Source organism: Lissotriton vulgaris, chromosome 8 (genome assembly GCF_964263255.1).
Source record: "Lissotriton vulgaris chromosome 8, aLisVul1.2, whole genome shotgun sequence".
Taxonomy (NCBI): domain Eukaryota; kingdom Metazoa; phylum Chordata; class Amphibia; order Caudata; family Salamandridae; genus Lissotriton; species Lissotriton vulgaris.
The window spans coordinates 633,243,470-633,269,722 of NC_141696.1; the positions used below are offsets into that span (position 1 = coordinate 633,243,470).

At 46.4% G+C, this 26,253-nt stretch overlaps 1 protein-coding gene across 2 annotated transcripts in view; it reads right to left on the reverse strand.

The window, feature by feature from the left end:
• The window catches only part of PCYT1B (phosphate cytidylyltransferase 1B, choline), a 1,420,495-nt gene that overhangs the window by 848,241 nt on the left and 546,001 nt on the right, over positions 1-26,253 (reverse strand). For both annotated transcript variants that reach the window (XM_086934513.1, XM_086934514.1), the window contains exon 3: positions 4,835-4,951. In XM_086934513.1, the coding sequence (XP_086790639.1) occupies positions 4,835-4,951 (117 nt within the window). The remainder of the gene's footprint in view (positions 1-4,834; positions 4,952-26,253) is intronic.

Below are 26,253 nucleotides of genomic sequence, written 5' to 3' on the forward strand. Positions count from 1 at the left end.
ACCACAGCCAGCTGAGCAGAAGGATGGCAGGGCAGCAGGCAGCAGTGTGCGCATTTTGGACAAGTCATTTTTATGACTTGCCCATGCATGCGCACACAAGCTGCAGTACCTTCCCTCCTCCCCCACCCCTAGCAGTCCGACAGGCAGGGACCCGGCTCCCCCGGGTCTCATTATTGGCAGTATTAGCCCTGCTCTTAGCCAATCCTGGCGCAGTGGCACTGTTAATGCTGCGCCAGGATTGGCTGAGTGAGTTACCGCGCACACAGGATGGTTCCGTTTCGCGCGTGGGTGGCGGCTGTGCTCAGTGCTGATGCACTGTGTAGGCCAATCACATGTGGCCATGGCAAGGCATGTAGTGGGGGTTGGCTGCTGTGGGCACGTCACCGCGACTGGCGTGCCGCCAGCAACACTACACAACAACAAGTAGAGTCACGAGGAGGAGAGTGAGCGCCGTAGATCTCGTGACTGGCAGCAATTCTATTCTTCTCCACTCAGTCTGCACTCTTCCTAAAACGTAAGTTTTTTTATCACAGTCAGTCAGTGACTGTGTGTGTGTGTGAGTCAGTGCGTGTGCGGTGTGCATTCGCGGACCGGTGCGTGTGTGGGTGCCTGGTGGCATCTGGCATGTCATGATTTATGAAATCATAACGAGTAGTAAAGTACTGAAAAAATCACAGAAAACACAGGTCACGGTGAGCCTGCCCTTCCCTTTTGTTGTGCTGCAGAGTTTTCACACCCTAATTGTAATCCCGGGCTGGCGGCCTCTACAGAAACAAGTGTCAGGGCCTGTCAATATATGTAATGCATACATTTGAGCCTCGGCAGTGTGCACCGGCCTGGAAGGGGGGAAGAGGTATTTACTTCATCGCTGGTGATGGGCGGGTCGCTTGAATGAATGAAACGATCCCTACTTTAGAGAGATGGGCCCGGAAGTCTCGGTAAACGAATGTGTGAAGAGACAGGGTAAGGCTGGAGACCGCGTGCCGTCTGGAGTTAAGCTGCAACCACGGCAAAGGGGCACGCAGGTGGCACGCCACACCTAACTGTCTGACTATGCTTGAACGGCGCTTATGTTGGCATTGTACCCTCCGGTGCCCAGTCTGCCCGGATTTCAGACACAAACAAAACAAGAGGCGAGACTACTTGTCTTATCCAGTACGTAGTATTAGTCTCTGGGTTCAACCCTCCTCCTATCCAGTGATGTCCTCTTGGGAGGTGGGGGTGAGGGCACAGCCTGCCTGCTGCCACCCAGACACCCCTTGGGGGGACGGAATGCGTCCCTCTCTAAACACTGGTTACACCAATGGGGTAGGTGGTAACGGTGGGTTGGATTCGGGTCCGGCCTTTAGCATGGGCGAGCTGAGCCCAGGGGGCCAATTTTCTGAAGGGTGCCGGTCATGGGGCTGCGTGCATTAAGATTATACCAACAGCCGCGCTCTTCTCACCTTGCTCCAGCCTCGTCTCTGCCTGTTCTTTTCTGTCTGATTTCCTAGTGTAAAGTGGTTTTAGTTTTTCATTGTTGTACAGCGGGGGGTGTTTTTAACACCCCTTTACCCCCTCCCTTACCCTATCTTTACCCTCTGACCCCTGCTGGCACACATCAACAAACCCATCCTCTGCGCGAGGCAGCTAAGCTATCGGTGCTTTAGGTGAGCTGGGGGAGGTCGAGGGATGTTTGCGTTCAGGGGCCAGTCCCTGCTCACCCCCGTATAGACCACTGCACACAAAAGGGGCCTCCTGCTGCCTCAATGGATTCACTGCTATCAGCAAGAAAGCCACATTTCTCTCTGCCCACGCCCTGGGCATAACGTATCGCATGGAAGGCGGGTGGGCTTTGAAGTTACTGAATGGTATCCTGCACCGATTCGCATCGCAATCGCATGCACACCAAGGCTCGCCGCAGCCGCATGCAGTATACTGATTCCCCCTAGGTCCAAAGTAAGTCTAGCCTGGCTGTTATCTTGAATCCCTACAAGCATCATGCATTGGTCCCTGACCGCATTCATTCAAATCATGTATGGAGACGAGACAGTTTTGCATAGGGTGCCAGGCGATGCATTATTAATCTTAGAGTCGGAGATCTGAGTGACTAACTTCAGAGAGATGTGAGGAGCAACTACAACAACGAGTACAGGTGGAAAGGTCAGCACTGCGGTAATGAGTGGGACTGGGAGAGTGAATATTAATAATGAACTAGGCTGACATCCTTGACCCTGAGTGATATTCAGGAATTTCCGGTCATCATGTAACTGTGTACAGTCTTCTTGTCATGGCTGTCTTGACAGTGCGGTCGGGTTCAGTCAGAGCTGAAGACTTACGACTCCTAGCAGCACATCCACATGCTACGGTGCAGTATGAGAATGATTTTACGCCCCATTGCTTTCAAATGTCACTAGTCGCCACTGTCACACTGTGGCAGGGAAAACGAGCTGAAACCCACTGCAAATAGTGGTTTCTCTGCTCGCTTTCGAGAGGCTTTGAACTTCCGACGTCCAGTGTGAAAACACCCAAGGCTGCCAAGCTTTGGAACTCTCTACCTCTGGCCCTAAGGTGCAAACAGGATCTCACGTCTTTTAGAAAGGACCTTAAAACCTACCTTTTTCCGAAGGCAGTGTAATTGACATCGGTAGGAATGCTCAGTGGTCAAAGCGCCAGGATGACCTTTGGGTGACAGACGCGCCATATAAGTATGCCTACATACATACATACAGACATCGACACCAGGCTCTGCAAGATTTTTTGCTTTTTTGGGGAGGAGGGGGGTTGGGGCAGCAGTGGTTCAAAAGTGCCTCCCAGGTACTTCTCGGCACGAGGCCCAGCCCCTCCTCACACTGTGAGATTGTTCTTCAAGTTGGCAGGTATGCCGCACTCATAACAAACATGCATGTGCGGCCTGACACAACATGAGCAGCCATCTTTGAATGGGCTTTCGTTAGGAGAAACCCCACATCATTATTGGTCGCCATGCATGCAGGTTGCATTCGACCCAAGCGTATGCATGTGATTGGCAACAATCATTAGCATAGTCACAAACAACATGGGCGGCAGTGCCAAAATTAAGACCAGGTATATCTTGGTCTTAAGTTGGCGATACAAGGAGAAATGCATTATTTCTCCTCGTTTTTGCTTTTTCCATGTGTGTTGCCTTGTGCAGCACACATGGAAAAAGCAAAATGAAATGGTTTGTTTATGTGTTGGAAGGTGTCCCTTCCTGTACATAAGCAATCTTTTTTTTTTAAATGCATGAAGCAGCACACATGAAAGCGATAGAATGGCATTTTAGGATTGTTTAAGTGCAGGAAGGAACAGCTAGTACACATAAACAATCCTCCCCTTCATGCAGGCACCTATAGTGCAAGGGTGCCTAGATTGGTGCTAAGTTGCTAAACTTAGCGCCATCGCAGGGGGAAATGCAAGGCTGCAGAACATTCTTGTAAATATGGTGCAGCCTTGTGTTTCAGACGTGGCGGAGCGCAGTGTTAAGCCAAGTAGCCTAACGCCTCCCTTCGACACTTTCTTGTACATATCCCCCAGTATTTCTACAGGATTGGAGGGATAACTGCATTTCGAGACTTAGGGTTATCGGGGCTGTTCCTGGGTGGTGTACCCTGCACAATTATGGGAATACACTGAAACACACACATAAGGATGCTTCTTTCAAAGATAGCAGTAGATGCTATTCCAGGGTGGCAGTCGGGAGGGGAAACCCACATTTCTGATCAGGATTTACAGTAAGGGAATTTACCTGAGGAAAACAACACTTTCCACTTGGACAGCTAAATAATAGTATAATATGCAAATGTACTTATATATCACATTTGCAAATGCAGTGTTTCCCGCCTGATTGAAGTTCTGTATTGAAGTACCATCGGAAATCTCTGACTGCTGCAGATTTTTTGGGCGCGTTTAAGAGTTTAGTTCACACCAATAGAGTTTGAAATTGTCTTCAAATGTTGGAGTCCTCCTAGAGAAATTTCCGACTTTCTAACTGATCCTTTGTTAATTGGGTTTAAGATCCTGTATGTAGCATATGGGATAATGTACCCCTTTATGTGCATGATAAAAATATTGCAAGTCAGCGCAGAGTCTCACGAGCTTCACTGAGAGGTTTGAGACCGACAACTAAATGCCTTTGTAAGTACCAGGAACTCCAGGTAAGTTGCAATATCCTTATAATAAGCCTAGCTGGAAGTACGTTATCCTAAATAATGACACCCCAATTTAGCACAGGCATGCAGCCTCTCAACCATAAAAACGTGTGACACGATCCTGCTTTGCCATGTGAGAGCTAATGGTTCCTCTGTGTTGCACAGTGGCCTCTTACAATGCATGCACACCATACACAGGTTCTCTCCTGCCACAGATGAGGTCACAGACGGGGCAAGGGGTAGCGTGATATGAGCATATGCTGCCATATGACTACTTGCTTGTAAGTTATTACAAGTGGGTTCTAACCTCTGTAATAAGAAAATAATGCCCACATTGTAATAGGAAAAACGAATTACTTCGAAATATAAAGTAATAATTACAGGATACCAATGGATTATTGCAGGTTTCAACATATATTATTTATATTCCTGTTATACGTTAAAAAGATTGTAGGTATGTCAGCACTCAAATGCGAAATGCAAATTTAATGTAACCACAATAGTAATAACAATGCATTTAATTATTATAACGTAATGCATTTCATAATTATACCATAAACACTTTCAGACCAATACAATGTTAATAAATTGTAGGGACGGTATAAAAAAACCTAGAATTTTCACTTTGTCGGTCTTGCTGCTTAAATAGTAGGTCACAAATCCACCATAGCATGCCCACATCTTACCTCCTACTAATAAATACGTGTTTGGGAATAGATTTTTGGCCTGCATGAGGGCCCTCGCATGGCCAGAATGGAAGAGGTCAAATATTCCGTCTGCATACACTCTGACAGGTCGATCCACTGTAAAACGTTAAAATAAAAGTGTAAGTATGAATTACACAGTAAATCACTACTGCATTTAGTTTTCGGCGTAAAATCTGGTACACTATATCTAGCAGCAGATTCCTTACGTTAGACCCAGGCGTCAGACTGGTCGGGAAGATTTTTCGTTAGCAGTACACCTATGTGCAGGTAGGTGGCATCGAATTGGCTCTGCGTCCGTCGTTGGAGTTGTACACGCCAGAAGTGACATTGTGGTACCTACATAGGCCAGGCTAACGTCAGTTTCTTTTAATGACTTTCCACACCAGAAGTGCAGAGCCATGCCGTGAAGAACACTAACCACTGGTGTTTCAAAACTAGGGCCCTGAAAAAGGTTAACACTATTCTTAGAAATCCGTTCACAGAGCGGGGAGGATGGGTGGGTAGTTAAGGAATCTGCTGGCACATATAGTCTCTACCAGATAATGCGTTATCGAAGGTAAGTAACGTGTTCATCTTATAGAGAATTCTAGCCACAGATTCCTTAACTAAGAATAGATACCAAAGCAGTACCATCCCCTCAGGAGTGTCTGCAAAAAAATTTCAAATGAGATCGTCCTGCCGGACCGTACGGGCAAAGTGCTCATCTCTGCAGACCTGACTGTCCAGACAATAATGTTTGTTGGACCAGAACTCCACGTGCTAGCGCAGTGGTGACCGCTTTAGCTCTGGTGGAATGAGCATGCAAACCCTCAAGAGGTTGTTTCTTGGCCAGTGTTTGGCATGGTTTGATGCAGAACACTACCCATCTGAATATGGTCTGCTTCTGCACTGCCCGACCTTTCTTCATACGAACATACCCCATGAAGAGTTGGTCGTCCACCCGGAACTCTTTTGTGCAGGCATGCTCTTTTTTGCATGCAGATGGTGGAGTTACTCCTCTTCCTTAGAGGGATGTGGAGGAGGTAAAAAGGAAGGCAAGGTGATAGAAGGGTCCACATGAAAAGGAGTGACCAGTTTGGCAGAAAGGAAGCCCTGTGTGAAGCATTACTTTGTCAGGATAGACTGACAGGTAAGGGGGCGTAGATGATAAGGCCTGCAGCTCACTTATTCTGCCAGCAGATGTAATTGCCACAAGGAAGGCTATTTTCGAGGGGAGAAGTCTGAAGGGACAATTGTGCAGAGGATCGAAAGGAGCGCATATCAAAAAAGTTAAAACCAGATTAAGGTCCCACTGAGACATAATGAATGGGGAAGGAGGGAAGAGATGAGTAAGACCCTTGAGGAACCTATGTACAATAGGGGACTTGAACAAATTAGGTTGTTCAGGCAACTGCAAGAAGGCAGAAATGGCAGAGAGAAAGCCCTTAGTAGTGCCCAGAGCAGAGTCCTGCTGCCCCTCTTTCTGAGGTTCTGCTTTTTGCCTTAAAAGCAGAACCTCAGAAAGAGGGGCAAAAAAGAGATCAACAGATTTTTCAGCACACAATGCCACACATTTCTTCCGACTGTAGAAATACACCATCTTGGTAGAGGAAGGCCTGGCTGCCAAATTAAGGTTACAGACTTAGGGAGAAAGGTCAAAAGCTGTCCACTGTTGCCTCTCATTCTCCACTCATGAAGGCGGAGAGTTGTCAAGTTTGGGTAGAAAACCCTACGCTGCTGCTACGGCTTAAGATCTTCCAGAAGGGACAGCCTGATCGGAGGATCGATGACCATGTTCAGTAGCTCAGGATACTAGACGCTCCATGCCCAGTCAAAAGCCACAGGGATGACTTGGGCCGGTTCGTTCTTGATCTTCTTGCGAACTCTGGGAAGTAATGGTATGGGCGGAAAGGCCTGAGCTTCACTTGAGAAGAAAAGCGTCTCGTAACGAGTGCCGCCTTGGAAGCCAGTGTGCAATACTGCTGACATTGCACGTTCTCGGCAGTGGCAAACAGTTATAACCAAGGCTCTCTCCACTAATGAAAGAGGATGTGCACCACTTCTGGATGCTGACATCATGCGTGATCTGCTAGGCATCTTTGGCTGAGATTGTCCACCATGGGGTTCAGAGAACCTGCCAGATGTTGAACTACCGGAGATATGCCCTGGCGTTCCAGCCATGTCCAGATATGCAGGGTTTCTTGACAAAGGTTCCAAGACCCCATCTGTCCTGTTTGTTGCAGTACCACATGGCAGTGGTGTTGTCCATGATCACTTGTACCAGCCTTCCCATGATGGAGGGAAGAAAGGCTTTCAATGTCAGTCGGCTCACACGATGCTCCAGCATGCTGATGTGGAGTCTGGATTCCAGAGTCCTCCAATCTACACATCTCCCAGATGGACGCCCCATCCCAGGAGTGACACATCTGTCACTACTATGAGATAGGGTTGGGGAAGCGAGAGAGGTCTGCCTCTGACCCAACCAAGGTTTACTAGCCACCACTGCAGATTGTTCGCAGTTCCGTCAAAGAACTGGACCAGGTCAGAGAGATTTCTCTCATGCTGTGCCCACAGGAACTTCAGGTCCCACTACAGAGCCTGCATATGCCATCTGGCATGTTTCACCAGCAAGATGAAGGAGGCCATGAGGCCCAGCAGCCTCAGAGTCAGTCTCATCAAAACCCAGGTTAGAGGCTGAAATATCGGTATCATAGTCTGAATATCCTGGACTCACTGCTCGGGAGGATAAGCTTGAAGCTGCACTGTGTCTCGAACAGCTCCTATAAAAGAGAACGTCTGAAAAGGAGTCAGGTGTGACTTCAGCACATCGATAGTGAACCTCAGAGAGTGCAGGAGGTCTGCCGTAGTCTGAATTTGGAAGACCCCAGCCTGAGACGAGCCTGCCTTCAACAGCCAGTCATCGAGCTAGAAAAAGACAGGCAAACCAGATCTCCGCAGATGAGCTGCAACAACAGCCATCAGCTTGGTAAACACCCAAGGGGCGATGGTAATGTCAAAAGGGAGCATGTTGAACTGAAAATGCTTGTGGCCTACCGAAAGCAGCAGATACCACCGAAGGGCAGGCAGGATGAGTATGTGAAAACAGGCATCCTGCCAGTCCAATGCTACCATCTAGTCTCCAGGGTACAGGGCAGACAAGACCTGAGCTAACATGAGCATTTTGAATATCTCCTTCTTAAAGAAGAGATTAAGGTTTCAGAGATCAGAATAGGAAGAAAACCCTTGTCCTTTTTGGGAACCAGAAAGTAGTGGGAATAACAATCACAGCCTACTTCTTGCACCAGAAACCTCTCTATTGCCTCCTTGGCCAAGAGAGCTGTGATCTCCTTGCGGAAAAGGGATTGATGATCCTCCATCAGTCGATCATGAGATGGTGGCATGGGGAGTAGTCACGAAGTGGAAGGAGTAGCCCCTTTAGACGATCTACTAAGCCCACCTGTCCAATGTGAGGAAGAGGTGTGATGCCGCGGCTAGGGCGACTGACTCCGGAACCTGCGGATCACGGTTCGATGCCCGGCACCGCCGGCAGATTAGCCCAGCACCATGTGACTCTGGGCAATAGCTTGCTTAATCTTCCTTATGGCCCCCAGCGCCTAGAGACCTTTGCGGGTGATTGTGCGCTTTTCAAATGTGGATTTATTATTTATTATTATTAATGTTATGAACAGTCAGCGGGGAGGGTGATGGTGAATCCTGCCACCGACTAGGTGCCCATGGTGGTAAAGGGGTAGGCTAGGAGGGTTTGGAGGCTGTTGCAGTGGCAGTGGGATCCTACTGACTGGCCCACTAGCCACCTGGCCCATGAGGTCTGTAGGTACCACAACCTCAGCCATGCAGAGGTTTGGGAGCCTGTGCAACCAAGTGGCAGGGCTGGAATTGGCATTGCTGTAAACCTCTCCCGAAGCCAAGAAATGAGTGAAAGGCAGATTGGGGTGGATGTGGGACTGCAGAGAGGCCTAAGAACCTGGCTGTAGCACAAGAATCCTTAAAGGGCTCGAGCGCTGAACCTGCCTTGTCTCTGAAGAAATGGGAGCCATTGGAGGGCATATCAATAAGGGAAGGCTGGACATCACCCGAGAAGCCAGTAGTTCTCAGCCAGGAGTGGCACCTAAGGGCCAACGTCATGGAAACTGCTCTGCTCTGCCTAGCGAATCGGTTGTGTCAAGTCCACATAGAAAGGTGAACTTTTCTACTTCTCTCCCATCAGCAACAACTTTGGAGAGTACAGCCTGGGCCTCTTCCGGTACCTGTGGCACCACTTGCACAACTGTATCCACAGAGAATGGGAATAACGGCCCGAAGAGCATGCAGTGTTCACGGACCACAATGATAGGCTGATGGAAGAAAACATCTTCTACCTAAATGAGTCCAGCATCTTGGATTCCCTATCTGGGGAAAGTAGGGTAAGTCACTTGGGAGGTAGAGGCTTGGACCACCAAGCTCTCAGGGACAGGGTGTTGGGTGAGGAAGTGTAGGTCCCGAGGTGTGGGCAATGATGGCGGCCAATTGTTCTATTCACATGAGCCCCTTTGCTGGGTATGAACCAGGTACTCAAAAGGATGTCAGTGAGGGCGTCATTGAACAGGAGTAAGGATCCAAAGCGGAGACCCCTGGGTTACAGCTCCTCCGTCAAGAGATTAGCCTTGACTGCCAACTTGGGCAACTTGGCAACTAAAGTTCCAGGCAATACTCACCACCAGCGTATGAAGCTCCCTCCTCTGAAGCCACGATAGGGGGAGAAAGCAGACCAGCATCTGGAGAAGTATCCAGGCTGCTGGTCTCATCCAGGTCTTCACACCTGTCAATACTCTGTTACATACATCATAGGACTGGTATTCTAAAGGGTCCAGGGACCCTCCCAATCTTCGCCGAGGCCTAGCCGATAAAGATGAGGCTTAGGATCCGATCTGAAAGGCAAGGCTCCTGGCGGCATTGGAGTCAGTGTCAGTCAATGCCCCTCTGGCTCTGTGTCGGAGTCAGTGTTGGCGATGGGGACAGCGCCGGCAGGGAGCGCCATCAGCGTATTGGATCAGGACTTATGCCAGGGAAGGTCGAGATGACAGTTGACTCAACCAGTGCAGGTCCAAATCCAGGAATGGATCCATGGGGCACCACAGGAACTAGGGCCAGAGCCACTAGTGCGGTAGCACAGGGGACCCCCTCTTACGCCATGGGGCCCGAAGGAGCATAGTCAGGGTAGGACCACCCAAAAATGAGGCACCTCATAGAACTCTCTTAACCAGGCAGGGGTCGCTTCGGCCTTCGGAAATTCAAGAAGGAGTGGAGTCTGCCCAGAAGCAGGTTCCAGGGAACGGTACATAGAACGCCGAGGCCCTCATCTCATCAGCTGCTGGGCGCGGAAAAGTCAAAGAACGCTTCGACTTCTTACTCTGTCTCCTACCTGAACATCCTGATGACTTTGAGAGGGACGAAGAGGCGTTTGAGTTCCCCAAACAATCTCAGGACCTTCCCCTCAACAGGGATCTCGACTACCGCTGAGTCACATGCCTGGCTGCTAGCAGCTTCAGACACTGCCTCGAGCCATGGACCAGCAATCGGAGCACGCCTTGGTGTAATGGACGCGCACCAAAAAACAAAGGCAAATTAGGTGCAGGTCCTTCACTGATATCGGCTGGTGACAGATGCCACAGGGCTTAAAAACTAACTTTTGCAAGGACATCGTCGACATATCAATAAGTAAGCCTCATAAGAAGTCGACAAAACATAGAAAAAAGGCCTGTCAAAGGGTGACAGAGGGCTAGCTCTTCTACGGATCAGTTGTGTGGAAAGAAAAGCACTGACATCAGTGCGCCTGGGTAGCACCTATATAGTTACCCCAATGTCACTTCTGACACGAAAACCGACGACGACGGAAGCAGAGACGATCAATGCCACCTACCTGCGCACAGGGGTACTGCTCACATGTAATCTTCTAGATCCAGAAATTCTAAGGTAAGGAATCTGCTGCTACAAGTCTCTATCAGATTTCCAATGACTGGAAAATCATAGGAGGAAAACACAAGTATACTGATATCTTTCTTATTTTTAATTACTGCAAACCACCTTATTCGTTCTTTTGACATTCAATTACTTTCCCCATTTATAAAGTTTGTGCTCTTCTGAACCTTGCAGTTGTTCTTTCTTCTTTGCCTGTTTTGTTACCTGATTTGACTATGCAAACATGGGGCCTCATTTACCACAAAATGACACAGCACTGCACCACAAGCCATTTTGCTGTGACGAGCTGCATCATTTAAAATGCAGAGGGAAACGTCGTATTAACAACAATTCGATGCATCTGTGTGCTTTGTCATGTGCTGGCGCACAATTGGCTGCTATGCGCTAGGGCAGGCGAATTTGCATCATGTTGCAAGAGTGTCTGCTATGCGAGGATGACTGTTTTTGTGCAGGAAGGGACAGTATCCCTTCCGGCACAAAAATAGAATGCAGCACACATAGCAAGAGGAAAAAACAAGTAGAAACAAGTATTTCTCCTCATTGCCCCACTCCTAGGCCTCCCCTGGGGAGGCCTAGGATTCTGACATATTTCCAAATTTACAAAATGTTGTAAATCTGGGAATGTGTCAGGTTCCATCAATGTTGTATGGGATCACCTATAGCAGCACCCATGGAACACCCCTTTCACACAAAGTAATGTGTGAAAGGGGCCCATATTTACAAGACCATGAAAAGTCACGCATGGTGTCTTTAGGTGGCCTTGTTAATATGGGCAAGACCATTGCGCCACCGGTGCGTTAAAAAAGTGACAACCCGCAATGCAATGGGTTTGTAAATGAGGCCCATGGTTTCTATTCAGTTCTTTCAGGTAAGTCAAGTTTCATTACATGAAACACTGCAGTGCTTGCAGATGTGCTCGAGCTAGCATGGGGACCCTCAAGGTAGTTTGACTCTAACATGGATGGCCTGCATTACCAGTGTATTCATGCATTTAATGCAGTGGTGGCTGGTGGATTTTAAATATGGTGGGCGGAAAGTGTAGCCCTGAAGAAAATGTGTGAGCGTTGTGAGCGAGACAAATTCAAAAAGAGTTGTGCGGGGATATTCCCATACACCCCCACCCCCACATAGAACATTTTCAAACAAAACAGATTCAAACTGTAGATATTACAGCGCACTGCTGGTCATAGAAAACCTTGCATTACATAGTAACGCTTAGAGCAGTAACACATTGCGCATTATTTTGACCTAGACATAACTGCACACAAATACAAGTATGCACGTACTTAAGAACAATTAAAATCACAGAAGAATACTTGAATTTGTGTACAATACTTTCAGCCAGCAGTCCCTTTCTATAGTTCTATTGTCTATTTAGGCCTTTATGCAACACAAAAGTGATCAAGGGCAGAATCAGACTAGCAGACTACCCTCATACTAAGCTCACGCCCCGGTAACAAATACCTCTTACTGTTGGCAATACATATGTATTGCACTGTTGATGTTTTGTACCATTCATACTAACCATTTCCCACAGAGCTCCTCAATGCAATCATACTTTGCCAATACAAGTGCCATGCTTCCCCCTGTCTGCAGAAGCCACCTGGGCATTGCTGCTGTTGTGAGCAGTGTTATTAATTCATGGAGGCGATGAGGCCTAATGGCAACACCTGCCACCCATGCAACTCTACTCTATCCTTGCTCCACTGGCTATCCTCACTGCTATGTAATTCTTCTATTCTTCCTTTGTTCTACAGTGGTCTGTCATCTCTCTCCCACCATTTATAATTTGTTTTGTCCCTCATCTTCATTCTTTTCACTTTTCGACCCTTCTATCCATCTCCCCTCTCACAAAGCACTTTACTGTCTATACCGTAGTCCTTAACAGCTCTCTCCACTTTACCTCTACTTTTCTCGATTTCCTCTCTACACTTTCTCAGCTGTTTTGTTTTTCTCAGCTCCATTCCTACTTTATTTCCACTATTATCAAATCTATCTTTCTCTCTCCATCACACTTGGTGTGCCTTCTTTCCCCGGTATATTTGGGTGGCTCTCCTCTCTCCTCACTCCCTTCTTCCCTACTCTCCCTCATCTTGTTGACATTTCTTTCACGTCTTTCACTTCTGGGCCTGATTTCCTTCGCTTCTTACCTTGACCACTGCTATCTCTCTTTCTCAGGTCTCCACATCTCATCTGGTCAATAGTCTAACACTCCGAGGGCTTGAATAGAAGAGGCCCAAAGAAACCTTGATCTCTTCCTTCAACATTTAAAATATTTTTAGGGTGGTTCATATAGGCCATCATTGTACTGTTAGGAAGTGCCAAGGATGAGATTGAAGAAATAATGTACCAGAAAGTAAAAATCACACACCAAGAATTATCCTCTTATAGCCCCCAGTAGGAAAAATAGGAACAATAGTTTAGTTTAATCGTGATTTACCACAAGAACATTTCCACCTCTAGAAAAACCATATCATTTTGATAAAGAATTTCTGAAGGAAATGTAAAAACTTTAAAACAGGCTTTAATTTTCAGTGCATAAGATTTTGAAAACATAATTTTTTTAATGTAGAATTTAAAATGTGGCAAAATTGCAAAGATGCATTAAAAATGCCCAGAAGTATTTAAGAACTTGTGCGCTCCATACTTTTCAAACACATGTTTTATAACACTATTCCAGATTTCACAGATCAGAGTACAGTAACTTACTGTCTCTGGTAATGCCTGAACAGAGAAGGTATCCCTGGTATTTGATTTATGTGCAAGAATAAACCCCACAGTTCTGAGGTACAGTCTCGGCCTGGACCCAGCAATACCAGGCTCAGTGCTGCGACTGAGGCCGGACAGCATTTCCTATTCATCACAGCAGGTTTTATTTGGCGATAGCAGAGCAGGAGTAGAGACATGAGTTAGATAGACTAAGAGGATCCTGTGACTTTTCGGGTGCAAACCCCTCTGGAGTCACTTCTGTGCAGTCATCCGTGTTTCCTGCGCAACATACACTGCCGCTGCAGCCTAATCCACATTAGAACTGCGCATTCAGCAAAATTAAAATTAGTGCCGGTCCAAAACAAACATTCCCACTGCCAGCAGCATAAGTTCAGCACTAGTGTCATTGTCATCAGAGCAGGGTTCTTGCATCAGGTTTAAAAGCTCACAATTTTGATAAAAGTTCACAAAAGCGGATATATGTATTAAGTAGAGTATCTTCCGTGTGCAAAAGAAATAGGGATTTTTAAATTTTGAAGACACCTTTTCATTTTCTCAACTGGTATTTGTTGCAAAATGGTCCCCGATTAAAAAAATTCAGAAGTTAGAAAAAGTGTGATGATGTTTCTGACCTGATTGCGTGCTGCCAGTTGAAAGGCTGTGTTCAGTATCTGTCGCAGGCAGATTACACAGATCAGTGGGTCTCCCGGTGATCTGTGTCTCAACATTTATTATATTGCCCACAGCTGGTTCCTTGTGTTCTCGGGCCTCCGTTGCAAGAAACTAGATGAGGCACATTCTGAAGCGACAAGCTTCATCTCAGGCTGCATTTTCGAAAGTAGTTTTCAAAACCGAAACCACACAATAGGAAATTTGAGTTCCATCAAACTATTCAGAAGCGAGGCAGTACTCTAAAAGCCCTCCCCCTCTCGTGATGACCAACCCACTACCCCTTCTGCCTGCCCCGCCCCCCTCACTGAAATGAATGAAGTTTTGTTACCTCCTCCCAGGGCCACTGTCTGTTCGCCCCAAATTCAACCTAATAGATGGCACTGGAGTTCACCACGCCCTCTAATATAACGTCACTGCTGTCGCTCGTGTCTGCAGGCCAAGCAATACCTAGCCCTTTTTTAGCCCTTTTTTGACACATGCGCAGCAGGACATATCCAACATTTCATTTGACTTCCGTCTTCTTTAGGAGAAAGATAAAGATTCGGCTCACTTTATTACCGCACAGCAAGTGCTCATTTGTCTCTAGCTGCTCTTTTTTCTTCTCTTCTTGCCTCTCCCCTCAGGGTAGTAGGGCAATGTCCCCTACAGATACTTATACAAATCAACAAAAGAGTGACTAGAAAGGTCAAAGTACAAAAAAAGGGGAACTGGTAAAAGGTAGTGAAATCATGAATTGAAGAGATTACTACCAGCTAGGCCCAAGTAATAGACCCAAAAAGGACAGTACTGAAGTGGGTTATACGTGCACAGGAAAAGAACCCTCAGGCACCAATTGTAAGTTGGTTGCCAGTTGTCTTCATTGGGTTCTTATTTGGAAAATTATATCCAACAGTGATAAGAAAGTGATTTAAAAGGAGTACGGGCTACTCCCCAAACCTTTTTAATGAAGGGGTAGCTCTGACTCTGTTAAAAACAGTGAAGAAAGACGGACATAGAGGAAATTAGTTTGAACCAAAATGTCCTATATGAATTAAATATACAAAAATAGGTCGACATGTTTCTGCTATCTTGAGCCAAGATTCAGCTCAGCATTCATCAGGACCAAGATACACCTCAACTTATCGGTGGCGCACGCTAAGGCATCACTGGTAAAGAAAAAAGGTGGGAGAAAGACTTACTGCCAAAGGACTCTCTCTTTGCTCCAGCTGTTGATTCCCGCTACAGGAGTAGCCCAGCTTTCCATCTGAAGCCCCGCTGCGCGACCGGGAGTGCGAGGCCGCAGAGGAGGACGAGGCGCCGGCCCCAGGACTGCGAGGACCAGCATTCACCATCCTCAGCTGGTCCTCTTCCTGCGAGAGCCGCGCCCCCTTCCAGTGCCCCGCCCCCAGCGAAGCACTATAACTTCTCGCGGCACCCGCTGCGCGGGTGCCACTCGTGGAGAAAGACTTACTGCCAAAGGACTCTCTCTTTGCTCCAGCTGTTGATTCCCGCTACAGGAGTAGCCCAGCTTTCCATCTGAAGCCCCGCTGCGCGACCGGGAGTGCGAGGCCGCAGAGGAGGACGAGGCGCCGGCCCCAGGACTGCGAGGACCAGCATTCACCATCCTCAGCTGGTCCTCTTCCTGCGAGAGCCGCGCCCCCTTCCAGTGCCCCGCCCCCAGCGAAGCGCTATAACTTCTCGCGGCACCCGCTGCGCGGGTGCCACTCGTGGAGAAAGACTTACTGCCAAAGGACTCTCTCTTTGCTCCAGCTGTTGATTCCCGCTACAGGAGTAGCCCAGCTTTCCATCTGAAGCCCCGCTGCGCGACCGGGAGTGCAAGGCCGCAGAGGAGGACGAGGCGCCGGCCCCAGGACTGCGAGGACCAGCATTCACCATCCTCAGCTGGTCCTCTTCCTGCGAGAGCCGCGCCCCCTTCCAGTGCCCCGCCCCCAGCGAAGCGCTATAACTTCTCGCGGCACCCGCTGCGCGGGACGCAGCCCGGGGCGAAGCCCGGGCCAAGGGCGGGCCCGTTGTCGCCCGTTAACGCCCGTTAGAGACCGGACCGGGCCATCCCTCTTTCATCGACGACCCAGCAACAAACAAGCATGCCGCCAAAAACTAGAAGTGCCTCCAAACCTAAATCCAAACACGCACAGGAGGTAGCACAAGTAACAGGCCCTATCGACCTATTCCTATCACGGGTTAACGAAACGATAAACCAAAGCATAGCTTTAATGGAAAAGAGAGTTTCAATGGATCTTATGAGCGCAAACGCCAAGCGCTCATCACTTGGTGCTATAGCGAACGCTGCATCCCCAATCAATCTGAACTCCCAAAACAGCTCACTCCCAGTGTCTCTACTAACCACAGAACTTAACACCGTTCCTTCAGTAGTCGACCTGTCAGTCACGCATTCTGAGTCGGATCCCTCGATAACATCAGAAGACTTGGAAGCAACCCCCGATCTAGCGGGATGTCAAACCCAAGGAGATATCCAAACCATCGATAACCTGCCCCAGCATGGTGAGAGGGATAGGGCAACACCGGAGACTCGTCTAACACTCAGTGAAAAAACACACAGTTCACCCACGACTCATTCAAACTCCCCATCCTCCAACAGTATATTGCACATTCCCGACTCCACCCTTCCACATAAGGCAATTTCCAATAACAATACATCTGAGCAATGTAAGACCTGCAGAATTACATCACAAGTGCTCACCACTACCAAAGATCTACTTTACCAATATCTAAAGCCTATCCAGTTGAGCATCAGAAACCTCGAAGCTCAACTGACAATAATATCAGCCACTCTCCTAGATACAAATACCAGGATAGACGTAAAGGGCCAGCGAATCACCTCACACCCACCAAAAAAGCAAAACCAAAAACACATACAGAAAACAGTCAATCCTTCAAATGCAACATCTGCAGCACAGAAGAACCCAAACCCACCGTCTACCACACCCAAACCAACCGCAAATATGCCCCATCCCCAGCAGGAGAAACCACTACAACATAAAGCACAGCATGCAGCAACCACAGGCAAGGTCACTGCACACACCCTATGTCCAGCACAAAACCCAGATTCTAGCGGAATCCCCACAGAGAAACCCGATTCCCAGCCTACGAAACCACCACCTCCCCAAAAAATATCCAAGAACACATCGGAAACCACCCCGAAAAAATTCCCCATAGTTAGACGTCCAGCCCACTTGCCCCCTGAAGCTACTCCCTACACAATAGTTTTAACAGGAGTACCTGAGCTAGCAGAAGACACCCCAGAAACTGCATGGTCACTTAAAAATAAGGCCATGCAGTGGCTCAGCATAAACAGACCTCTCAAATCACACCTATCGGGAGGGATTACGTCAGCACGTAGGGTAGCCTGGATAGGAAAAACTAAGAAAACAATACGCGGTGACTGCATCATCGTAACATGCAGAGATCCCGCAACGGTAGACTACATCTGTGCCTGGCCACAACTCGAGAAAAAAGGGGGAATAGACGCCCGCCACCTTTCTCTTTTTTACCCCCCAGTGAAACAACACCACAACTTTCCACCCTGGGAATGGCACCATCATCCCAAAGACCAACGAAACCAGGACCCATGGCGTCAAACACCATGGAGTCAGAGGGATTACACACGTGAGTACCTAGATAGGGGGGGGCCAAGAGAAAGGTACGTTGATGGCCAAGTTCCATACTGGCAGGATAGACCTTACCCGGCATACGAAGGTTGGCAGGGCTTCCCGACCCAAAATCGATTTGAGTGCCTCGATATGGTCGATTGACCACCTATGGTCGAATTTAGCCACCACACAGTAGACGTCTCACATCACTCTGTCTCTGATAAGCACCCGACAGTTCCACCAAAACTGTCTGACACTCCAGAGACACCAACGATCCAATTAAACAATCTTTTGACCCGCACTCCCCTTGTAGAACCGGACACGAGCGAAAGACCATTCAACGAGCAAGTGTTAGCCACAGAAATCCCCACCAACTTCAAGACAGTACCCGCCACCTCGATAGATAAAGAGGCCACGAGCATAGGCATAGCTTTCTGGAATGTCGCAGGTCTAACTGGAAAAATAGCATGCCCTCAATGGCTGGAAATAGCAGGAAGCCACCAAATCTTGTGCCTACAAGAGACCTGGCGTACATCCCCCCTCCATCTAGCGGGATATAAGACATTCTTCACCAAAGCTACGCCAAGCACAATGGGAAGACCAAAAGGTGGACTCATGATCTATTTTTCTAACACCATAGCAGTCACGGTAAAGCTAACAAAAGAAACACCCATTTTTCAAATCATCCAAATTACCCATCAGACTACAGCATCGAGAAATATATTTATACTCATAAATTATTATAATAACACAGGCACCCTGGACTGCTGCACATATCTAGACGAAATGGTGGCTCACATATCCACACTACAAAGCGCGAACCTAAACGCGACAATAAAACTCATCTGGGGAGGCGATTTCAACCATCCATTATGCCCAAGCCACAAAATTGGAATTTGTGGCTTACAATCGGAATCCGGAAACCCCATCCCTCATTTCGCACACACTCAGAGCGGAAATAAGTTCAATGAAATCCTATTCACTCTGGACCTAGACTTTGTAAATGAACTAGTTGACCCGGCCCAGGAATTCCTACCCACCTTCCATGGGCGAGGCTGTACGTCCACCATTGACTTTATCTTAGCCTCTAATACCTGTAAAAGATCGCTAAAAAACTACAAAGTAGGGTCCAGTCCGATTAGTGATCACTATCCCCTGAGTGTGGAGCTCACTATGGAAAAAGTGGGTCCCTCCACAATAAAAACCAGCTCTCTTGACCAACAATCAATAGCAATAAAGAAGAAGAACGGGTATGCCATCAAATGGGCAAAAGTCGACCCCGAAGTGACCTCGCAAAGGATACTCGAAAAAACGTACCCCTGGCTAAGGGATTGTTTGTCCGCAGAGGCCTCCCCCGAACTAATCATTACCTCTTTTCACAATATCCAAGGGGCAATAAGAGACGAGTTATTTAAACATACGGCAAACAAACCAAAACCCCAAACTAAGAGATGGTTTAACTCAGATTGTAGAAAGGCCCTCACGTCCTTAAAAGAAGCCCTTCGACAGAAACCAAGAGACGTTCAATTAATTTCACTTCGGAGGAAAACGTATAATAAAGCTAGGAAAAACCGAAGGCACCAGATAAAGAAAGACCTATGGTGCCAACTACACGAGAGTGCACTAAAAAAGGACAGCATCACTTTTTGGCAGACCATTAGATCACCTTTTTTAGACAACAATACTGATCCATATCACCTCGACGTAGCAGTAACCGAGAACGACTGGGTCTACCACTTTACAAAAATCTTTGGCTCGCCAACTGACATCCCCCAAATAGATCGCGAGGATGAAGCAGAGAAAAATTTTCTTCCCATTGATCTACGCTTCACCGTCAGTGAGGTCAGAAAGGCAATCAAAGCGTCAAAAACTGGCAAGGCTCCCGGCCCAGACGGGGTACCTATGGACCTGTTTTTATACAATAGTGACTACTGGTCACTAATAATAACCCGGGTAATGACTGCAGTCACTGAAATCGGTCTCCTTCCATCATGGTCATCATCCACCCTCTTGCCAATATTTAAGAAAGGGGACCGCAACGATCCCGCGTGCTACCGGCCGATTTCCCTTCTGGACTCCACGGGCAAAATTGCAGGCCGACTACTCCTGGACCGACTACAATCTTGGGCCCAGGAAAATAACATCTTCACAGACCTGCAATATGGCTTCCAGAAGGGGCTCGGAACGGTGGAGCAGGCCCTAAACCTGACCCTCCTGGCCGGAAAATACGTACATGCAAAAGAAGGAAAAATCTATCTGGTTTATGTAGACCTGAGCGCGGCTTTTGACTGCGTTCAGCACGCAAAGCTGTGGGATATCATGACCAATTTTGGAGTAGACCCACCCATATTGGCCTTTCTCAGGGGTCTATATACCAACGCAGAAGGCCGAGTGCGTTATGGCATCGGCGGCGAACTATCACGTCCCTTCAAAATCACACGAGGAGTAAGGCAAGGGTGTGTACTGGCTCCCTTCTTATTCAATCTATACACCAACGGGATTGAAAAAGCTATGTTGGCAGGGAGCCAGGACCTCCCACAGATAGCACGCCGCCCTATACCCATCCTCCTTTATGCCGACGACTCGGTCATCCTGGCCCGAACAGCTAATCAACTCCAGCGCCAGTTGAACAAATATGTGACATTTATGGACTCTCTGGGTCTAAAAGTAAACACAAAGAAAACATTCACAATGATCATAGGACCCAAACACGGAACCTCAAAATCCATACACATAAATAATACCAAGCTGGAAAAAACATCAGTATATCTCTATCTGGGTATACTCGTGGATGATTCAATGACATGGCGCAAAGCCATTGAAGCCAGAAACCTCAACTTTCGTCGAGCAACATCAGCACTTTGTGCTTTCTCCAGGAAACTCGCCAAACCAGCTCCTTCGGAACTGCTAACGTTGTATTATGCAAAATGCCATAGCGTGGCTAGCTATGGAGCAGGCATCTGGGGTCATGGAAGTATTAACCAACTACAGGTAACGGAGAACGCCTTTATTAAGTATGTTCTGGCCCTTCCCCAAAGCTCTCCGATTCTAGCATCACATCGGGAGCTAGGGATGGAATTTGTGACAGACACCATACGCTGCCAGCCTCTCATTCTATGGCACCGCATATGGTGCAATCCAGAAAGCCACATAACGCGTTCCCTCATCACCGAATGCCTTAGCCTAGCTCACTGGAGGAAAATTCCCTGGCTCAACTACATCTCCAAATTTTTCAAAGATCTTGATCGGGAGCAATATTTCCTCGAACCACCTTCAATAGAAGACATTTCAAAGAAACAGCTTAAAGAACTATGCATGGGCCACTTAAGAGAACTCCGCAATCAGGCTGAGATTGTAAAAACACAAAATGAAAAAATCTGCCTATTGCAACCAGAGAAACTGATACAGCCCTACCTGACGTTCTTTCTTTCGAACTATGAAAAGTTTCTATTGACAAGACTCCGGTTCGATCTTTTCTTCCGCTTGGTCTCATTTCCGGACCAGTACAATTGGTCTCGGAACCTGATTTGTTGTCCGTGTGACGGGGCCTCCAAGCAATCAACGGTCCATGTCACACTGTTCTGCAAATACTACAGAGTAGCCAGAAAAAAATGGATCTTTCCCCTTCTTCGTTCAAGCGGTCTTAGAAGCACATATCCAGCTCTTGCTTATCTCCAGTCACCGGTAAACCCACACGAAGCCAAAATGATAGCGACCTTTTTAAAAAAAGTAATAAAAACTCGTCAGGGCATTGTTTTATAAACTACAACATGTGTATTTCTGTATAAAACCGATGATTTTTACATATTGTACTTTTTATGATTATGCAAATTTTTATAATCGAATAAAAGTTTATGAAATGAAATGAAATAACGTCACTGCTGTCGCTCGTGTCTGCAGGCCAAGCAATACCTAGCCCTTTTTTAGCCCTTTTTTGACACATGCGCAGCAGGACATATCCAACATTTCATTTGACTTCCGTCTTCTTTAGGAGAAAGATAAAGATTCGGCTCACTTTATTACCGCACAGCAAGTGCTCATTTGTCTCTAGCTGCTCTTTTTTCTTCTCTTCTTGCCTCTCCCCTCAGGGTAGTAGGGCAATGCCCCCTACAGATACTTATACAAATCAACAAAAGAGTGACTAGAAAGGTCAAAGTACAAAAAAAGGGGAACTGGTAAAAGGTAGTGAAATCATGAATTGAAGAGATTACTACCAGCTAGGCCCAAGTAATAGACCCAAAAAGGACAGTACTGAAGTGGGTTATACGTGCACAGGAAAAGAACCCTCAGGCACCAATTGTAAGTTGGTTGCCAGTTGTCTTCATTGGGCTCTTATTTGGAAAATTATATCCAACTGTGATAAGAAAGTGATTTAAAAGGAGTACGGGCTACTCCCCAAACCTTTTTAATGAAGGGGTAGCTCTGACTCTGTTAAAAACAGTGAAGAAAGACGGACATAGAGGAAATTAGTTTGAACCAAAATGTCCTATATAAATTAAATATACAAAAATAGGTCGACATGTTTCTGCTATCTTGAGCCAAGATTCAGCTCAGCATTCATCAGGACCAAGATACACCTTGCGGGGGCTGTGTATTTTATGTAAAAATTGTGAATAAAAAGATTTTTTTTTTTAAAATGGCATGTTGAGATGTGTCAGAGGCAAAGAGCAGTTAGCTGTGATTTCGCGCCATATATAGACTATATCCGTAAGAGTCTTGAATCGCACTCTCTTAAAGTAATTTGGATCATTGATTCCATACAAGAACATGCAACTATCGTTGCTGATGGCAAGGTTGTAGCTGCATTGTTGTCTTCTACAATCAAGGAGATCTCGCAAACGTCCTACAAAAGAAGCCCAAAATATAATTTAAAATCTGGTAGTTTGAGTCCGCCCTTGCTATAGGGAAGTTTTAAGTACTTTATAACACGTCTCGCTGTTTATAGCTCCAAATACAATTACTAATAGCCCCCTCAAGTTTAAAAAAATAATAATTCGGAACTCTCAAAGGTATTGCCCTAAATAAATAAAGAAATTTAGGCAAAACAATAATCTTTATAATATTGCAGCGTCCTATGATACTAATGGGCAATTTATGCCAGTCCCTCATTTTAGAAACCATTAGTTTAAGTAAGATATTGTAGTTCAGTTTTATAACCTGCCGCACGTCTGAAGTAATCTGCACGCCTAAATCGGTGGCTGACGCACAAGTTCCAGTTACCGCCCTTCCTGATTGAAAATTAAGGACAGCTTCCATGATTTAATAAGTGACAATAGCGGAGGTGATGGGATGAACATCAGACATTAAATCAGGGGCGACTGGTGTTACTGAGTGTAGGGGGTATTGAATAAATCAACAAGAGAGGAAGGGTCAAAAAGACACTCTTACACCCCTAAAGATACTTATACAAATCAACAAAAGAGTGACTAGAAAGGTCAAAGTACAAAAAAAGGGGAACAGGTAAAAGGTAGTGAAATCATGAATTGAAGAGATTACTACCAGCTAGGCCCAAGTAATAGACCCAAAAAGGACAGTACTGAAGTGGGTTATACATGCACAGAAAAAGAACCCTCAGGCACCAATTGAAAGTCGGTTGCCAGTTGCCTTCATTGGGTTCTTATTTGGAAAATTATATCCAAAAGTGATAAGAAAGTGATTTAAAAGGAGTACGGGCTACTCCCCAAACCTTTTTAATGAAGGGGTAGTTCTGACTCTGTTAAAAACAGTGAAGAAAGACGGACATAGAGGAAATTAGTTTGAACCAAAATGTCCTATACAAATTAAATATACAAAAATAGGTCGACATGTTTCTGCTATCTTGAGCCAAGATTCAGCTCAGCATTCATCAGGACCAAGATACACCTCACCTTATCGGTGGCGCACGCTAAGGCATCACTGGTAAAGAAAAAAGGTGGGATAATAATAACAATTACAAACTTGAATGTAATTGGTGCATAGGGACTTCTTCATGTGTCCCCTGTATTTGGTGAATGATGCAGAATCTACAATACACAAAACACACAAAAAGACTGTAAAGCGCTTACCAATTATAGTATACATTGGCTATAAAATAGTTTGCTCTAAAGGTGCATATCATTTGTAAACCCACTTATACCCAGTGAAAACATTTGTTTTTTGTGAAGCATTTGCAAAAAGAAAACCAAATTCCAAACTCACTTATACAGTGGTCGAATTCAGTCAGCCAGTATGACAATGATACATTTAGAAAACGTTCACAAAATATGTCATTTCAACTCAGCAATGTTGTTAACCATACAATATTCTGTAACGGAAGTGAACTCCTATGGCGTCAGTTTTCAATTACGAATATTAGGCCAAAAGGTGTAGCAAAATAAATGATTGAATAAGGGCCCGTTACTGATAAATAAATATATAAAATATACACCTCCCATCACGTAAGGAAGAATTTTAAGAAATTACACTCACTCTTGCGAGTGATATGAAAAACCTCCTAGGCTCGTGGTGGGGGGTTATCTTCACGCCAGGAGCATCTGAAAAGGAGCAATAGGCCGAGTCAAAAAGGTAAAAAACAAACACGCACTTGGTGCAGTCTCTCGGACGAAGTCCGAGTCGCGTAAGGGGAGGGCTGTCGGGACCAAGCAAGCGGCATACGCTGCAGAGTTTAGAAAATATGCACGCTCGTTTAAAACTTACTTGCGTCCTGGCGACTCCCCTCCAAAGCACCTAGCTCGTCCGTCCACACCCACGGCCTGAATACCAAGAGGCCATTGGAAAGGGGTCGGTTAAGTCTAATCGTGACCGGCGTGACCTGATCACGTGACTATTGCTCCCTTCGGTAACGTTAAAGGAGCCGTGCTGATTTGTATACGTAACCAGCCTTTCCTTTCTAATTGTAATGAAAAGTCAAAATACAAAAGAAAAATGTGGAGAATAATGGTTTAGATGTTTTACCATGAATATAGATAGAGGCTGAAGGCAAAGCCGTTCATTATTTCATCTGACCTCATCAGTCCAGACAAATCACCACAAAACTTACTGCCCACTTTTTGGAATTTGGCCACTGTCCTAATGATGTTTGATGGACAGTGATTGAGCAACTGGGCCAGAGCAGTGAAAAGAACATCTTTGAGAAGGAACAAAGATGGATATACCGTTTGTCCACACACACCCAAGGACTCAACGATGCGATTCCCTGGGGCACAGTAATGCGACGGTAAAGTATTCCCTCCATTACCTCACAGACTTCGACCCTGATGCTTACATTTTTGGAGGCATCTCATCCTCTAATGCTTTGTCTGGGGGTTTGGGGTTTCCCATCCTATAATGATTTGTCTGACTCGGCCTCTTGCTCCTTTTCTGATGCTCCTGGCGTGAAGATAACCCCCCGCCATGAGCCTAGGAGGTTTTTCATATCGCTCGCACGAGTGAGTGTAATTTCTTAAAATTCTTCCTTACGTGATGGGAGGTGTATATTTTATATGGAATATGCTACTTACCAGTATGCATCTGTTCTTGGCATAGAGGGCTGCAGAGTGGTACATTATGAATAGATCGCCATCTGGTGTTGGGCTCGGATGATTGCACTTTGTTTTTCTCTTGGAGAGTCTTTTGTCCCTTGGTGACTCCTCCCTTGGTTGGTAGTGCGCATGGGCATCGGCTCCATCCTTAGATTGTTTTGCCATAGTAGGGTTAGATGGAGTAGTGTAGTAGAATACAGATAAGAATGCCCATGTAAATGTATCTAAATAAGATATTGTTGGAACAGACACAGGTTTCCGGGGAGGCTGGGAGGGCATGTACCACTCTGCAGCCCTCTATGCCAAGAACAGATGCATACTGGTAAGTAGCATATTCCGTTCGAGGCATATGGGCTGCAGATGGTACATTATGAATAGACTATATAGCAGTTCTCTCCCTAGCGGTGGTCGCCCGTGTCTGTTGCAACTGTCTGAAACAATGTTTTTAATACTGCCTGTCCCACTCTAGCTTGTTGTGTTGTGTGCACATCTACACAATAGTGTTTTGTGAAGGTGTGCGGTGTAACCCAGGTAGCCGCTTTGCATATGTCATCTAGTGGAATGTTCCCTAGAAATGCCATAGATGCTCCTAGTTTACGTGTAGAGTGAGCTCTAGGAGGAACAGTTAATGTTCTCTTTGCTTTTAGATAGCATATTTGAATGCATTTTACAATCCATCTGGCAATGCCCGCTTTGGAGATGGGATTGCCTTTATGTGTGGGAGAAAACGCAACAAATAGCTGTTTTGTCTTTCTGAAAGTTTGTGTTCTTTCTATATAATACAATATGGCCCTTCTAACATCCAGTGTATGTAGGGCTCTTTCAGCTACTGTTTGTGGTTTTGGAAAGAAAACCGGTAATTCCACTGACTGATTGATGTGGAATGCTGAAATAACCTTCGGTAAGAATTTTGGGTTTGTTCTCAGAACCACTTTATTTTGGTGTAGCT